The sequence below is a fragment of the Myxocyprinus asiaticus genome, chromosome 17 (genome assembly GCF_019703515.2).
Source record: "Myxocyprinus asiaticus isolate MX2 ecotype Aquarium Trade chromosome 17, UBuf_Myxa_2, whole genome shotgun sequence".
In the NCBI taxonomy this organism is placed as follows: domain Eukaryota; kingdom Metazoa; phylum Chordata; class Actinopteri; order Cypriniformes; family Catostomidae; genus Myxocyprinus; species Myxocyprinus asiaticus.
This window is the reverse complement of record NC_059360.1, coordinates 25,937,685-25,956,403: the sequence shown is the minus strand read 5'-3', so window position 1 is coordinate 25,956,403 and position 18,719 is coordinate 25,937,685. Positions and strand designations below refer to the sequence as shown.

The window sequence follows — 18,719 nt, the reverse complement described above, 5'->3', positions numbered from 1 at the left end:
GAGTTCACATCGTTACAACAGAAGAACGAACGTCACGTGAGAGTTCGGCCATTTCAAACTGCATCAGAGCCCTGGATGAAAACTTTTTTCATGTGGATTACTTTATGCTGCCTAAATGTGACTTTTGGACCATCAAAGTGCTGGCACCCATGTACATCCATTATAAGGACCTAACAGAACTCTGTCTTCTTCTAAAATTCTTCATTTGAGTTCTGCTGAAGAAAGACAGTCATACACATCTGGGATGGCATCAGGTTAAGTAAATAATGAGAGATTTTTGGGTGAACTATTCCTTTAAAAAAAAGAGACATTATTCAATGAAAAATGGGTTGTGTGGATCTCGTCTTTGGACACACAGAATGAATTAAAACAAACTTACTCTCAACACACAGTGAAAGGATCTCATTGCTGAATACACCACCACTATACTACACAATTACTGGTGAGTGAAATCTGAACATTTACCAGCCAGTTGCAAAATATATACATTTTATTGGCATAGCAAGAAATTTGGTTGCAAATGCGAGTGATTTCCTCTCATTGTAGTGGAGGGTTGCACATAGTGTAAAAGATCGATCTTGGGATTTAAGAATCGATATCGAGATCGTTCAAATGAAGATCGTGATGCATCAGAAAATCGATATATTTACCCATCCCTAAATCACACCCAAACTCACACCACTGATTGAGCCAATGTTGCTGTGTCAGGCTGGTACAGATGCTCAAACACAGCAGTATTTTGATTATGCCACAATGCTTAAACTTTCAGGGAAATGAACCTACGAATTTCGTACTTAAGGCCCCGATATACTTCCGGAGAAGTTCTTCTTTGTTCAGGGGTAAAAACAGCCAAGCAACTGTTTGTGAACATTCAGACACCGGTCATACGGCTGTGGGAGGCGTTTAGAATTACATTTAAATATGAGGACGCTCAGTAAAACCTTAACTAATGTGACATTAAAATGTATCAATCACTTTATGCCTCATTCTAGAATTCAAATGAGATCAGAAAAAAAAAAAAAAAAAGCTGTTTTAACCACTCGATGATTTAAAGTAATATTTATGCAGTAGAAAATGTTTAATTTGTCTTGTTTAGATTCTGAATTCATGATGCTAATGTGCTAACATGCAATCCGGATACACTCTGTTATTGTAATTTATGACGACACTGATACTACTGCAAAGATAGGTTTATAAGATTGTTAAAATTCCGAATACAGACAAAAGAATGGTGATAGAGGAATATCTTACTTTGGCAGATGTGTGAATGGCTTTCGCTGCAGATGGCACACGAGTGAAAGGGCACTTGAGAGTATTTGAGTAGATTTTATTCCTTTTGTAGACTAATTCAATAAAAAATCTCATGACATGGTCTTGCACACTGGTATGTTCGCGTTGAATACTGACTGAAAACGTAAACAAAGTAGTAGGTGGAGCTTCAGGTCACCAATGACGTGGACCAATGGCAGCAAGAAGTTGTTTAGCAGCCGGTTAGAAGTTTTCCTAAAAGTTTTCCCAGGCTAGCTGTTACAGACCACCAAAATGAACGCAAAAACACCTTCTTTTTGGTCAGATTAATGCTGCCTTCTTGTGCTATCGGAGTTATCCTACTTCCCACTTCCGAAGTGCTTTGTTGTCGGAAAAAACATTCATTCATATATATTTTCAGAGAAAATTTAATTTTGACACCATAAAAAAATATTACTCGCTGACCATAATGGAATTTTGGTCAAATACGAGCTATTTTTAAGTGTAAAAATGTACAACATGCATCAAATGGTTGCTGATATACATATATGAATATGACCAAAATGGTAAGCGCTAACAATTAGCTGTATTTAAAAAAAATGAATACAAACTGTCATTCACTACAGAAACCGTACTCTCCTCCGCCATGTTGAAAGTTTGAGTCCTCCCATCTTGGAAACTCGGGTATGAAAATGATCTCATAGTTTACCAGTCGTAATTACGACTTGAGGGGTCGTTCATGAGCAACTTCCGAGTGGGAAACTCATATTTACGATAATTCCGATAGCATGTGAAGGCAGGATTAGTTCTAAATGACGTCATACCCGTTTGTACTTCGATTCCGTATGAAGTATATCTGGGCCTTTATTGTTGTCTCTGCATTTTAAGCTGCCATTGGAGAAAGTATTTTAACATTGAATAAATGACACACTTCAGCTTTAAGAATAGTACAAATCAAATAATAAGGTGGAAAAAGTGCCAATGAGAATGTAGTGTTTAACACCAGAATCAATATCAGCAGGAAATAATTGTCATTTACCTCTCTGGTATATATATTCCCATTCTAAGCATTTCTTGCTGGAACTGGTCCTTGTTATTGCAGAGTGTGCATTTGAAGAAAAACATGGCAGCACTGTATGCATTTTGCTGAAACAACAGAGTTGAGAACCAGGCTTAGATTTCCAGCTCCTGATATAGGACGTGTTAATCTATTAGCATGCTTAAATTTGCTGTATGGTTGGTTACCTGGACACAATCCCTGTGAAACCAGCTTCCATGACATGCCGGACACTTGAGCACATTAAAGGAGAGAATGGGTTCAATGGGCTCCAGACACACAGAGCAGGACAGTGGCAAACTGGGGCTGGAGGCACAAGTCTGAGTAGGCGCATGCTTTTTGCAGTAAGACCTGTAAACAAGAGCTGTCATCATCAATATCTCAGGTGCACTTTCCTATTCCAAGATCAGCCCCCTGTCTTTTATTTAAATGCTAATGAAAAAAGGACACCTGATTCTGAATTTTCTTTTCAATCTCAGATATGGTTTAAAATGGGTTTGTGTGACCCTTCACTATCATCTTTCTTTTAAGAAATACTTACGGAAAAGAGTCAGTGAACTGGAAAATAAACTCCTGCTCGATTCCACACGGAAAGTGGACCACTTGTCTGCAGCTTTTGATGTAGCACCCCACTGAAGCACCATTTTTTTTGCAGTGTGTACATTTCTGCAAGTGAAAACATTTTTTTAAGAAAGTTACTGCCTCAGAAACATTTACGCAGTGATGTAATTGAACTGAATGCAACAAATGTGGATTTACCAGCCTCGAAGATCTGCGAATCTCCTTCTTGATGTCATCCACAAGGAAACCAAGTATTCCTTCATCTTCTTCTCCTCTCTGAAATACTCCACTAGACACCAGCTGTACGAGATAGTTAAATACTTTTTTGACTATTCCAGTACCTTTATACTTGAATTATGAGTCTAGTATTGGGTTTTTACTATATTTATACAAAATAATACAGAATAATTCATATTTACAAATCGCCAGATCCTCAATTTAGAAGGTAACAGCTTTACAGTTCAAAAGTGGTCTGAATTATAGAGGATATACAGTTTCTGAGATATGATATTCTGCGTTCCCATAAGAGATTCGTGGCTGACAGAGAATGGGTGATTCTCATGAAGCCTGTCAAGAAAATGTCCTGGTCAAATTTAAACCCAAAATCAATACAAAAAAATTACACAAATATGTAATTATATTTTGCACAAAGAAAAAGAAGCCTACATTTAGGACCATTAAGATTTTTAGCATTGTTGCATTATTTTCAGGACACTTGAGCACATTTTACCCAATTCTCATTACCAGCATGTTTTTACCTTTCCCATTGTTTTCAATGATGATTCTCATTACCGTTACACAGTAATTTTTACTGTCTTTCAGAATAAGATGCTGTTGTACAAGGTTTTAATTAAAATCTGCAAGAGTACTACGATAGTGTATAAACACTTTACAATTTAAATAATATATATAAAAAATATTTCACATGGCAGTCATGGGAATATCATTTTGTTCATCCTTTTCACATTTTGGTAATGAGAATTGAGGGTAAAATGTTCTCAATTAACGTAATTAATTGAAAATAATCTCATAATTTAAAAAAATTCTTAATGGTCCTTAAAACAGGTTTCATTTTCTGTATGCAGAATATATATATATATACAGTTGTGCTCAAAGGTTAGCATACCCTTGGAGAATTGGTAATATATGTACCATTTTTAAAGAAAACATGAGTGAGCAGGCAAAACACATTTCTTTTATTTCTTATGGGATTCATATTCAACTGTAGGTTATAACAGAATGGCACAATCATAAAACAAAACATGGCAACAAAGAAAAAAATGAAATGACCCCGTTCAAAGGTCTGCATACCCTTAGTTCTTAATACTGTGTACAGTGCATCCGGAAAGTATTCACAGCGCTTCACTTTTTCCACATTTTGTTATGTTACAGCCTTATTCCAAAATGGATTAAATTCATTATTTTCCTCAAAATTCTACAAACAACACCCCATAATGACAACGTGAAAGAAGTTTGTTTGAAATCTTTGCAAATGTATTAAAAATAAAAAAATAAATAAATAAAAAAAATCACATGTACATAAGTATTCACAGCCTTTACCATGACACTCAAAATTGAGCTCAGGTGCATCCTGTTTCCACTGATCATCCTTGAGATGTTTCTACAACTTGTTTGTAGTCCACCTGTGATAAATTCAGTTGATTGGACATGATTTGGAAAGGCACACACCTGTCTATATAAGGTCCCACAGTTAACAGTGCATGTCAGAGCACAAACCAAGCCATGAAGTCCAAGGAATTGACTGTAGACCTCCAAGACAGGATTGTATCGAGGCACAGATCTGGGGAAGGGTACAGAAAAATTTCTGCAGCATTCTGTCCCAATGAGCACAGTGGCCTCCATCATCCGTAAATAGAAGTTTGGAACCATCAGGACTCTTCCTAGAGCTGGCCGCCTGGCCAAACTGAGCGATCGGGGGAGAAGGGCCTTAGTCAGGGAGGTGCCCAAGAACCCGATGGTCACTCTGACAGAGCTCCAGCATTTCTCTGTGGAGGGAGGAGAACCTTCCAGAAGAACAACCATCTCTGCAGCACTCCAGCAATCAGGCCTGTATGGTAGAGTGGCCAGACGGAAGCCACTCCTCAGTAAAAGGCACATGACAGCCTGCCTGGAGTTTGCCAAAAGGCACCTGAAGGACTCTCAGACCATGAGAAATAAATATTTAACTCTTTGGCCTGAATGGCAAGTGTCATGTCTGGAGGAAACCAGGCACCGCTCATCACCTGGCCAATACCATCCCTACAGTGAAGCATGGTGGTGGCAGCATTATGCTGTGGGGATGTTTTTCAGCGGCAGGAACTGGGAGACTAGTCAGGATCGAGGGAATGATGAATGCAGCAATGTACAGAGACATCCTTGATGAAAACCTGCTCCAAAGCGCTCTGGACCTCAGACTGGGGTGAAGGTTCATCTTCCAACAGGACAATGACCCTAAGCACACAGCCAAGATAACAAAGGAGTGGCTCCGGGACAACTCTGTGAATGTCCTTGAATGGCCCAGCCAGATCCCAGACTTGAACCAGATTGAACATCTCTGGAGAGATCTGAAAATGGCTGTGCACCGACGCTCCCCATCCAACCTGATGGAGCTTGAGAGGTCCTGCAAAGAAGAATGGGAGAAACTGCCCAAAAATAGGTGTGCCAAGCTTGTAGCATCACGACTTGAGGCTGTAATTGGTGCCAAAGGTGCTTCAACAAAGTATTGAGCAAAGGCTGTGAATACTTATGTACATGTGATTTTTTCCGTTTTTTATTTTTAATAAATTTGCAAAGATTTCAAACAAACTGCTTTCATGTTGTCATTATGGGGTATTGTTTGTAGAATTTTGAGGAAAATAATGAATTTAATCCATTTTGAAATAAGGCTGTAACATAACAAAATGTGGAAAAAGTGAAGCGCTGTGAATACTTTCCGGATGCACTGTATTGCCCCCTTTAGCATCAATGTAATAGTTGTCTATGAGGCCCCAAATTCTTGCAGGTGGTATAGCTGCCCATTCATCTTGGCAAAATGCCTCCAGGTCATGCAAAGTCTTTGGTCGTCTAGCATGAACCGCACGTTTGAGATCTCCCCAGAGTGGCTCGATGATATTAAGGTCAGGAGACTGTGATGGCCACTCCAGAACCTTCACCTTTTTCTGCTGTATCCACTGGAGGGTCAATTTGGCCTTGTGCTTAGGGTCATTGTCGTGCTGGAAAGACCAAGAGCGTTTCATGCAGAAGAATGCAAATTGTCTGCCAGTATTTTCTGATAACATGCTGCATTCATCATGCCATCAATTTTCAAAAGATTCCCCATGTCTTTAGGGCTCACACACCCCCAAAACATTAGTGAGCCACCACCATGCTTCACAGTGCGGATGGTATTCTTTTCACTATAGGCCTTGTTGACCCCTCTCCAAACATAGCGCTTATGGTTGTGACCATAAAGCTCTATTTTGGTCTCGTCACTCCAAATTACAGTGTGCCAGAAGCTGAGAGGCGTGTCAAGGTGTTGTCGGGCATATTGTAACCGGGCTTTTTTGTGGCACTGGCGCAGTAAAGACTTCTTGTATATATATATATATATACACAGGTGCTGGTCATATAATTAGAATATCATCAAAAAGTTGATTTATTTCACTAATTCCATTCAAAAAGTGAAACTTGTATATTATATTCATTCATTACACACAGACTGATATATTTCAAATGTTTATTTCTTTTAATTTTGATGATTATAACTGACAACTAAGGAGAATCCCAAATTCAGTATCTCAGAAAATTAGAATATTACTTAAGACCAATACAAAGAAAGGATTTTTAGAAATCTTGGCCAACTGAAAAGTATGAACATGAAAAGTATGAGCATGTACAGCACTCAATACTTAGTTGGGGCTCCTTTTGCCTGAATTACTGCAGCAATGCGGCGTGGCATGGAGTCGACCAGTCTGTGGCACTGCTCAGGTGTTATGAGAGCCCAGGTTGCTCTGATAGTGGCCTTCAGCTCTTCTGCATTGTTGGGTCTGGCATATCGCATCTTCCTCTTCACAATACCCTATAAATTTTCTATGGGGTTAAGGTCAGGCGAATTTTTTTCGAGTTTGCTGGCCAATTAAGAACAGGGATACCATGGTCCTTAAACCAGATACTGGTTGCTTTGGCACTGTGTGCAGGTGCCAAGTCCTGTTGGAAAATGAAATCTGCATCTCCATAAAGTTGGTCAGCAGCAGGAAGCATGAACTGCTCTAAAACTTCCTGGTATACGGCTGCGTTGACCTTGGACCTCAGAAAACACAGTGGACCAACACCAGCAGATGACATGGCACCCCAAACCATCACTGACTGTGGAAACTTTACACTGGACCTCAAGCAACATGGATTGTGTGCCTCTCCTCAATTCCTCCAGACTCTGGGACCCTGATTTCCAAAGGAAATGCAAAATTTACTTTCATCAGAGAACATAACTTTGGACCACTCAGCAGCAGTCCAGTCCTTTTTGTCTTTAGCCCAGGCGAGACGCTTCAGACGCTGTCTGTTGTTCAAGAGTGGCTTGACACAAGGAATGCGACAGCTGAAACCCATGTCTTGCATACGTCTGTGCGTAGTGGTTCTCCCCCACATTTTTGAATGGGTTTTGTTTCACAATCCTCTCCAGGATGCGGTTATCCCTATTGCTTGTACACTTTTTTCTACCACATCTTTTCCTTCCCTTCACCTCTCTATTAATGTGCTTGGACACAGAGCTCTGTGAACAGCCAGCCTCTTTTGCAATGACCTTTTGTGTCTTGCCCTCCTTGTGCAACGTGTCAATGGTCGTCTTTTGGACAACTGTCAAGTCAGCAGTCTTCCCCATGATTGTGTAGCGTACAGAACTAGACTGAGAGACCATTTAAAGGCCTTTGCAGGTGTTTTGAGTTAATTAGCTGATTAGAGTGTGGCACCAGGTGTCTATATTCTAATTTTCTGAGATACTGAATTTGGGATTTTCCTTAGTTGTCAGTTATAATCATCAAAATTAAAAGAAATAAACATTTGAAATATATCAGTCTGTGTGTAATGAATGAATATAATATACAAGTTTCACTTTTTGAATGGAATTAGTGAAATAAATCAACTTTTTGATGATATTCTAATTATATGACCAGCACCTGTATATATACACAGTAATGTGCAAAAGTTTTAGGCACTTGTGAAAAATGTTGCATAGTGAGGATGTCTTCAAAAATAATGACATAAATAGTTTTCATTTATCACTTAATGTCATACAAAGTCCAGTAAACATAAAAAGCTAAATCAATATTCGGTGTGACCACCTTTGCCTTTAAAACAGCCCCAATTCTTCTAGGTACACCTGGACACAGTTTTTATTGGTTGTTGGCAGATAGGATGTTCCAAACTTCTTGGAGAATTCGCCACAGTTCTTCAATCTATTTAGGCTGTCTCAATTGCTTCGGTCTCATTATGTAAACTCAGACTGAGACAATGTTCAGTGGGGGGCTTTGTGGGTCATGCCATCTGTTGCAGGGCTCCCTGTTCTTCTATTTTAATATTTTCTATTTGCAAAAGTAATGTTTGGGAGTCTAACATTTATATTTCCTATTGACACACTAAAGCTGAAGATATAAATAACCATCTTAAGACAAATGCTTTTGTGAAACATCTTATGTGCCTAAGACTTTTCCACAGTACTGTGTGTGTGTGTCTGTGTGTGTATATATATATATATATATATATATATATATATATATATATATATATATATATATTTTAGTAAAATAGGACTACTAAATTTTCTTGACAGTTTTCGTAAGAATCTTAACAGACTAGTCTTGGGGAAAATGGAATAGGATTCCACCAACAGTTTAACCTGAACCATTTCAAAAGGGAGAACTCCAAAATTAAATGTATTGTCCAAACACACAACACGTGCATCTTAAATGGAAAACTGACGTCAGTGGCCATAGTTATAGTCAGCTGACAGCATGTTATTAATTTAAAATGTAAAGTGCAAAAAACTGTAAGCTGGCAATTGCTCACCAAGCAGAAATAGTGGACAGTCAGGTTGTGCTTTTCGAGCGTGATCTTCTCCCCATACTTTTTTGGACTGTTGTCGGACCGCTTACAAAGATCACAAACTACAGGGCAGATACAGATCTCAATGAACTTTATCTAGTATAAAGTGAGATATCCGAATATTGATCATTATCATCAGGTAGACATTGGAAGATTCGTTGATAGGTAAACAAACTGGTAAGAAAAACAACTTACTCAGGTCTTTATCGTCCTTTATTTCAGTACCCTTCTCTTTGATCGCTCTCATGATTAGTTTGTTAGACAGCGCGCAGTGAGTAAAACTTTACGAAATGTTAAAACGATCTCTGTGACTTACGCAAAAATACGCTAACAATTAGCAGTCTGCTGCTAACTCGCTAACTGCCATTGAACTCACTTCAGTGTTATCAAAGTTAAAAGATTACCAAAAAAAAAAAAAAAACATAGAACACGTACACCTAATTTTAATAAAATATATCTGAGCAACCTGCGTGTGTAAATCGCAGAATAAAAATTTAAAACTCCCTCTCCCCGGGAAAATCCGCCTCCGCCTGCTTTCGGTTGGTTAAATTCAAACCAAAACAGAGGTTTTCCGGTGGGCGGGGCTCTGACCAAAACACCGCTCTGCGGAAAAGGCAAATTAGGTCACACAATACACCACTTCCGTTTCTCCTTCAAAATAAATGTCAGCACAGAGTGCTTTTATAGCAATGTAAAATGTTAAGTTTGATAGTCGAACATGATAGATGATATACATAGACAAGAAAAAGAACGGGCAATCAGAGTAAATGAAAATGTGAGGGAAAAGATAGAAGATGATATGTCAGCTTTTGATGTGGATATTTCAATGTCGGAACTTAAAATACCTTTGCAAGACACCAGGTATTCAGACCCAGGACAATATCAATTAAGTTATGCAATGTTTAGACAAATGCCTGTGGAAACTTTGAAGATTATACAGAGACTCTTTAAAAAAATATGGAGGGAAGGAGTTATACCGAACGTGTGGAAAGAGGTGATAATATTACCATTCAACAAACCAGGGAAAGGTCCTGTTAATCTGGGAAATTACAGGCCCATAGCTTTGACCTCACACTTATGTAAATGGGTGGGAAAAATAATAGTAAGTAGATCAACATATGTTCTGGAACAGAGAGGATTATTATGCAAGTATCAGTTTGGATTTAGAAAAGAAAGATCCACAACTGACGCTCTTGTTCGAGTAAGTAATGAAGTGGAAAAGGCTATGAAAATGAAGGAGTTAATGGCAATAGTCTATTTTGACACTGAAAAGGCATACGATTCTATGTGGTGGGAAGGGTTGCTCATTAAATTAAGTAATATGGGTATGGGAGGGAGATTATATAATTGCATACTAGACTTTTTATCAGACAAGAAAATTAAAGTCAAGGTTGGGGAGGAAGTGTCTAAGGACATTGAAATTGATAATGGTGTCCCACAGGGTAGTGTAATCAGTCCTACACTGTTTAATATCATGATAAATGACATTTTCTCAGATCTTGAAGGATGTATCAAATCTGCATTATATGCAGATGATGGGGCTATGTGGATAAGGGGAAGAAATGTGAAATAGGTAATAGGAAAATTAAGAGAAGCAATAAAGAAAGTGGAAAAATTGTCATATAAATGGGGGTTTAAGCTGTCAATGAGTAAGTCCTGCTATATGATATTTACAAATAACCAAAAGATTGATGTTGAGAAGCTGACACTATATGGGAGCCAGTGGAGAGGGTGTCTGAGTTTAAGTACTTAGGACTATGGCTAGATGATAAATACACATGGAAAGTGCATATTAAACATATAGAATCAAAATGCAAGAAAGTAATACATTTACTAAGAGCAGTGGCTGAATATGATTGGGGGGCTGATAAGCAGTCACTAATTGATATATACAGAGCTATTATGAGATCAACAATTGATTATGGATGTATAGTCTATATACCAGCTGCAGCTAAGACAATTCTACTAAATATAGACAGATTACAGTATAGAGCTCTACGACTATGTATAGGAGCCATAAAGTCAACCCCCATTAATGCTGTTCTAATAGAAGCAGGTGAAATACCATTGGAGCTCAGAAGAGAAAAATTATCACTTACATACTGGAGTAGGTTAAAAGGATGTAGAGAGGAAAACCCCACAAAAATAACACTTCAGAGCTAGGGAATATGGCTTGGAGTCTATAGAGTTCACTAGGACTTCCCCAATTAGTAATATTCCACCATGGCTTTATCCAGCAACAGAAGTAGATATTAATATATTAGAGAAGAAAAGAGAATGGCAAACAAATGAAGTGGGTTTCAAAGCAAATTTATATGTAAGAAATAAGTATTTCAACTACCTTAAAATTTACACAGATGGGTCAAAGAATAAGCAAGGGGGTGTGGGAATCCACATCCCCTAAACATTCCTAAGTTTAAAATATTCATAGACTTTCTGATTATTTATCTGTGTTCACAGCAGAATTAGTGGCAATTATAATAGGGTTACAATGGGTTGAAGAGGTTAAATCAGACAGGGTGGTAATATGCTCTGATTCAATCGCTGTTTTGGGAAGCGTCCAATCGAGGAAAAGTGATAGAGAAGATCTTATCATAGAACTATTTCAAAATTTGTTTATGATCCATAGAGATGGTATTGATGTGCAGTTTTGTTGGGTGCCAGCTCATGAGGGTCTGAAAGGGAATGAGGGAGCTGACTTGCTTGCAAAATAAGTCTTACAAAAGGAAATTGCAATATCAATTACATTAGGAAAAGGAGAAGGAAAAGCCCTGATTAAGAATAAAGGAATGGAGATTTGGCAGGAAAAGTGGGATGAAGATCTGATATTATAAAATTAAAAAATCAGTTAAAATAAAGGTCTATAAAGAAAAGAACAGAAGAGAGGAAATAATAATAACAAGACTCAGACTAGATCACTCAGGATTAAATAGTATGTTGGCTGTTCTAGGGAAAAGAAATAGTAATAAGTGTGCTAACTGTGGAGATAAAGAAAATGTAGATCATGTCATCATGCATTGTTCCATATATGAATCTGACAGAAGAAACTTACATGACAAAGTAAGAGAAACAGGACGGGCGTGGGATCTAAAAGGGGTATTGGGAACAGAAGGGGAGGAAGAAGGGGTAAGAGAGATCAGGAGGGCACTTTTTATAATAATAGAATATGAGCTAAGTGACATGGTGATACACACTCTTGTACGGTAACACGGTGGCGGTATGCACATTTAAAAGTTGTTTCCGATCCGCCAAAAAATGAAGAGAAGAAGTCTGATAGTCATTGACAGTCAGTGATCATTTTTTTTTTTTTTTTTGGTTAGCTGCTTCAGCCTTCACTTACAAACCTCTAGTCTATTGTGTCATATATTAGAAGGCTATCGTAATGTACTCGCGCATTTGTAATCTTTATACAAATATACATTATTTCCTTTCATGTCAGATGTTTTCCACATGCTCTGTATTAAGTTTACACCCAAGCCGCCTTGTTGATTCCCCATCAGTGTAAATAACCAGTAGGTGGTAGTAGATCAAAACATTTCAAAGAACTCTTTGTTTAAGGTCGGAGTCATCCCAAATCTGAGAAGGATATCCTGAAGATCAACTGATGACATTTGTCCACTAAATTAACACATCCACTCAAGACTGCTTTATAGGGCCCCCTTTTCGGTAAAATGAAATGTCAAAAGTTGGTAAAATTATAAATATATTTATATTTTCTAAAAGTATTCCCATATTTAAAAAGGATAAATAGTTAGTTTATGCTTAGAATACTTTGTGGATAATGTTTTGTTTGATTTAGGCAATTAATAAAGAATTGTAATAAATAGTAAATAACATGCTTTTCTTGATTTCATTCATTTATTTCTACTACGTTACCCTATTTACCCTAAAATCCCATAATATAAAACTTCTGTTTCCTGTTCTAGACTTTTCAAAATTAGTTTCAAATTCAAAATGCACTTTCTTTAAAATATTCTTAAAGAGAGAGAGAGAGAGAGAGAGAGAGAGAGAGAGAGAGAGAATATCCTTACAGATATCTGAAAATGTCATGGATTGGGAGATTGTGATGAAATCAGACTGTGTGCCAGTTTCATCATTGAAAGCTGCTGTACAACGCTATGTCAGGAAAGATGTTCTCTTATGTATGATACTGGAAATCATTGTATTTGTGCTGTTTGACCTAGAAGCCTACTAACTCATTGGTCTCTAAAATAAGAACTGATGAAAACATCTGGTGCCCCTGGAGGAAAAGTGTTTTAAAAGATTTCTCTAGTACTATTTTGGGTATGTGCCAAATCCAGCACAATTTTGTTCTCATGAAATTCGCATTCAGTCACTGGATGCACCTGTAAACTAACCCGTTCTGCCCTGGCTGGGCAGACACAACTGATTCAGAGATTCACTGGAGTGGATTAAAACAAATAAGTGCTGGGCTGCTTGTCTGTTTGTCCTGCCTGAGCAGATCCAGGAGACCTCAATCAAGGTCTTGACTTGCCTGTTTTTTGACAACACTTGCAAGGGGGTCCATGAATGCTCTTTTGACTTGAGATATAAGATTACAGGCCATGCATTTCTTCCCTTGACTTAATTCCAGAGGGAGTCCAAACAACTCCCCCAATTTTCAACACAGCAGTGTCCAATGCTTCTCAGAGTTTGCATTATGGCAGCTAATTTAGCCAATTATGCACAGGTGTGATGCTAATTCTCCTCTCACATACTGAGTTCCCGACAGTAAAAATAGTATAATTATACAGCTGTCCCCGTGTTTGCATTCCCAGCCAATGCATCAGCCTCTGTCTCACAAAAAAACCACCTTTTTCAGTAAAGACTATCTTGAAGAATTTGCCACAACTTTCTCTCCTTTTCATTGTTGTACTTTGTGAAACAGGTGTCATTCGCCATATGAAATGTTTGAGGATAATGTAACATTGTATATATTTACACAGACAGTCGACTAACTTTGAGACTACATACAAATTGCTCCATTTGTCATAGAGAAAATCATGTTTTCTTTATATTTTGTAATTTTGTGACTAGTGCCCTGCTGAGAACACTGCAGATTTTGCCAATTATATCCAGAACTCTACTCAAAATATGGAAAAAGGCACATAGCTTTGTTATTGCAGGGGCAGGGGATGTGTGTTAATAGTAGTTCAATATGTATTCTAAATACACTTGCATATATCTCTCACACTAAGAAAGGAGGGTGGAATGACTGCCATTTTTAGAACAATATTTCGTTTAACCCAATCAAATGAAGCATCAATCATCCACTGTATTGAATATTGCTAGTTTCCCAAGACTTTCCGAGAAGGTATAATGCATTCCGAATCCCACACTTCTACACACCTCTGCTACATTCTGAAACCCCCCAGCCTCTTTTTATCATAGCCAGAGTGATAGTGCTTACACAGGGGACAGCAAACTTTTCATTATATTCTGTCACTTTTGATATGTATAATCGACATGACTGCCAACCCTGATGAAGAGCTTTCTCCTCTAGAAAAAAAAAGCAGGGGCAAAACCTAGATATTATTATCAGGTTATGTAAGAGCTGCAAACCAGTCCCTGAAACTGATGGCTGAGGAACACGGCCCCCTGAAAGAAGTCAAATTAAATGATCATGGTCCCTAGTTAGCTGCCCTTTCAATATACGAATATCTGTGGGGAATAGAATTGCCTCCGACCCCACTCTTGATGCTTCCTGGTGCACATGTATAACAGCTTGCGATATCTCATCTTGTGTGGCTTGAGGAAATTACTGTCTACACAGGCCAAATAATTCTGTCTCTTTGACCTGTAGTTCAGGGAAGTCTAATTATCAGCTTCAGCACTGGGCTCACAGGGGTCCTCAAGCCGCCTTAAAGGCCCTGGGCTGTCACCCTCTCTGTTTCCCCTCCCAAAACGAAAATTGAGTTGTCTGCAGAGTGATAAAATGTGTCTGCTAATCAGAAATGTGAAAAGATTCAGGGCAAGAGTAGCAGCGAGACATGAGAGAATTGCATATTTCTTTCTTCACTTTACTCTGATTGTCTAAAGTTTTGCTAACATATATAATCACTTGTGTCTAACTTAGAAAACATTCGTTTTGGTAATATACTCCGTTTTATCAAAAGGTGTTCATTACTGGTGTTTACTAAGTAAAGCATCACGGTTACTGTTTGTTATACAAACCTCTAACCCTGAGTATTACATCTTAACGTGTAACTCATCTTGTATTATTTGTGCTACAGCCATGACTGATGCTTCAAATTAGAGGTTGGCCGATAGTGGATTTTGCCGATTAGTCGGCAGATAGTTTTTAAATTCGATTTAAAGAATGTAAAAAAAATAATTCCTTATTGTAATGGGCACAGATATAGAGGCTACAAGAGTACAAAATTAATAAAACTCCCAGATTAAATTTATTGTTCAATCAAAATGCCAATAATCCAGAAAAAATTTAGATTTGGTGCATAATGAGGGACTTTTAACTATAAACAAGCCCAAAACACTCAAGGGGCTCTTAATTTGAAATGAAGGAGACTTGGCTCCGTTACAATGGTCTATATTTAAGTATTTACCAAATTAAGCTTTTCATATAGCCTTTATATATTTACCAGATGAGGTTTGATTAGGAATAAGGTTTATTATTATTCACAAGATATGAAGTTGTAGACACAATGTATGTGCTGATAGGGTATATTTCCATAAAGTCACAATTTTCTTTGCATGCCTTTGCTTCAATTTAGATGACTTGATTATCTAATTAAAATAGCACATGCCATAGAGGAACACGGAGGAATAATAATAATAAAAAAAAACTATTGCCGTAGACTTTTGCTGATCAACTATCGACACCGATTAATCGGTAAAATCATGCAGCTTTTTGAAAAGATGTGTGCTATTGTGTTTCTAAGTAATCATACTTTAGATTTTATAAGACAATAAAATGGTGGGGCAGGGAATCCCATAGATTTACATTAAAAAAAGGACCTAAGCCATATCTTGGGACTGGAATATCATAATATCTTGCGGGTGGGCTCTTTTGACTCCAGGCAAAATTTAGTTTGTCTTGTTATCATGTCTTGAACCTATATAATTGTTTGTTTCCTTATGAACTACATAATTTGTTGACCTTTTATGTAATTTATCAGATTTTTTGTTTGAAAGATTACCAAACTGAATTATACATATACATGAGTTTATGTTAATACTTGTTAAATATTTATGTAATAATTTGATTTGTATAACAGAAAACTCTCTAAGGGTGAAAAGCAAAAGTAAGACACAAACTTCCACCGGGGAACAAAGGAAAAACAAATAGGTTTGATATGCCTGCCTGTGAGTGTGTGTGCTCTCTTCTTTTTTGTCACCCTCAGGTCACGGGGTTCATGACTGGGTGGAGCCTTCTTCTCTCCGAGGCATCCAGGGGTATCAATAACCCCAGTGTTTCACCACATAACCTTTTTTAAAAGCACTCTGAAAACAAACACACAGGATGGACTGCCAGCACCAGGACTCACACTACAGTGCCAAGTCTCTGGACAGAGGTAACACATTTCACCCAACATTCCCTCCCTTACCTAGCTGTATCAGCTTATCTATAAAAAGCATGCCTCCCCTGCTGAAATGACATGATTGAACTCTTTGTTTCTTCTTTTAAATATCACTAGTTTCATTTGAATGTATGAAATTGTTAATTCATGTTGTTGCATGCAAAAGCTCAGCCTTTCTGTGATATGGTATTATTCTGCTGCAGGGTCTGAAAAGGTTGAGCCAAAAAATGATTGCATTTATTTCAATTCAACCTTTGAACCTAGCCCAGATGATTGGGATGTTTGCATCCTTTGCCATTTTTGCCAGCTAACATAATTCAAGATTGACTTTTCCTGTTGCTCTTATGACTCAACAAACAAGAAAAATTACTTTTTGAAATTGTGTCTCTTAGTTTCACATTGCATTGCTTTGGTGAAATCTAATTTGAGAGAAAATGGCAACCCAGCTGTTCTTTTGATAGAGAACCACCAAAACATGGGTTCTTTCAGTGCAACATGCATAGTCCATCCTCATCTACACATCAATGAGCCTTTCTCTTGTCTGCAAGACTATAATTAAAGCTCTGTGCTGTGCTAGGGGTAATTTATCCTCCTTTTCTGGCTCTGCACTGAAATCAGGTAGCAGGGCATGATTGCAGTGGATGGGGCGTTGCAGTTTGCACAATGACGCAGCTTCAGTATGTGTTCTTCTAGCTTGTAGAGCACATGTGGATGAGCTCCCATTAAATATACCAATTTATAATGCAAACAATAAGAGTTAATTGTCCACATATTTGTATGCAGTGTGTAAATGAATTATGTGTTGTATTGCAACCGGCTCTGGAAGGAAGGTCGGGTCGGAGTTTTTTGTTGCTGGACGCATGCGGTAGAGTGAAATGAAGGTTATGATGCAGAGTTTATGATCAGCTTAATGGTATAATGATGTCTGTCCAATGGTCTGTTTAAACGGTACAGATGTTTGACTATAAAATTGTACCAAACAATATATAAAATTGCACCACACACACACTCGAGTAAGATAGATAGATAGGTAGATAGATAGATAGATATAATGGTCTCAGTAGAGTGAGAACTGGAGATTGTTTATCATATACACCATATAGAGGTTTAAACTGCAGACCAGAGAAAGTGAGATCATTCGTTTTCTCCATAATGAATTGCTTTATCTAGTCAATTAGGCACACGTGTTAGCACCTGCAAACTCCCTGAAGACAAAGGAGAGAATTATTCCCAAAGGCAATAGTAGCTAACTAATTATAGCTTTAATCTGTAAAAATTTGAGCTTTAATATTTTGTCATAATGTTTAAAGGGAAGATGGGGCTTATTTTAACAGCATGGATTGCCAGCTCAATTAAATTCATTCGTTGGATCATCAAATAAGCAAGAAGGAAGAGGATACAAGAACATCTTATTTTAGAACTTTGGAATACTTGATTCTGATTGGTCAATCGTGGCATTCTGTTTTCGTATAATGGCCACTAAACTGTATATATTTTACCATTGTTCAGATCTTCTACACTGTGCTAATTCCATGTCTCTCATATCACTCCATGGTTTCTTATTATTATTTAAACTCAAATCAATATTTTATGTCTATTTATTCATTTATTTGGCAAGTAGTGATTACTAAGTTGTCGCCAGCTTTGCACTGGGGTCCTGGACACACTGTCAGAGTTTATTTTGTGATAATGACCAGCTGACTGTACATTATCCCTTAATTAACCTATAGTCCATGCAAATTCTCCTTTGCCATGCTTGTCCATTCAAACTTGTGTTTATAATTTCAGAAATATACAACAACTGTTACCCAATATCACAACGTCCATATGTATTCTTATGATTTGGGGGAAAAATTGACCTATCCATACACTTTGATTGCCATGGTCCCATATAACATAAATCTCTTCAGTTTCTATTTGAGGATTAAGCTTCCATGGGATTAACTGTCCACTACTTGTCTGCTTTGATCCCCTGAGAATGTGGCCATATGCATAAATAATAAACAGTTCAGCCCAAGGCAAGCTCAACAAACTTTTTTCACTGGTCAGTACAGAGGCTACAGAAAAGGGGTAAAGCCACATCATTAAAGGAAGCATGTGGATTAGACAATGTTAATAAATACATATTTGAGATTTCCTGTGGATTTTCTGTGATTAAGTGGTTGACTATGTTGTGTCTCTCTCCAGCAGGGAAGCTGGTATTTTGAGGATTTCAAGACCTGGATTAGCTGTACCATGAG

General features: G+C 37.7%; 1 protein-coding gene and 1 long non-coding RNA gene across 2 annotated transcripts in view; one reads left to right on the top strand and one right to left on the bottom strand.

Annotated features, from left to right (window-relative positions):
- LOC127455274 (G2/M phase-specific E3 ubiquitin-protein ligase-like) overlaps nt 1–9,479 on the bottom strand; it is a 25,126-nt gene extending 15,647 nt beyond the window's left edge. Inside the window, exons 1-6 of the mRNA XM_051723016.1 lie at nt 9,137–9,479; nt 8,906–9,003; nt 3,065–3,166; nt 2,847–2,971; nt 2,494–2,656; nt 2,288–2,394 (exon numbers count right to left, since the gene is read on the bottom strand). Coding sequence (XP_051578976.1) covers nt 2,288–2,394; nt 2,494–2,656; nt 2,847–2,971; nt 3,065–3,166; nt 8,906–9,003; nt 9,137–9,188 — 647 coding nt within the window. The 5' untranslated portion in view covers nt 9,189–9,479. The remainder of the gene's footprint in view (nt 1–2,287; nt 2,395–2,493; nt 2,657–2,846; nt 2,972–3,064; nt 3,167–8,905; nt 9,004–9,136) is intronic.
- On the top strand, nt 9,020–18,719 carry LOC127455276 (uncharacterized). Its single transcript, XR_007899652.1, has 3 exons — nt 9,020–9,118; nt 16,303–16,473; nt 18,667–18,719. It is a non-coding gene; the product is annotated as an uncharacterized LOC127455276 (long non-coding RNA).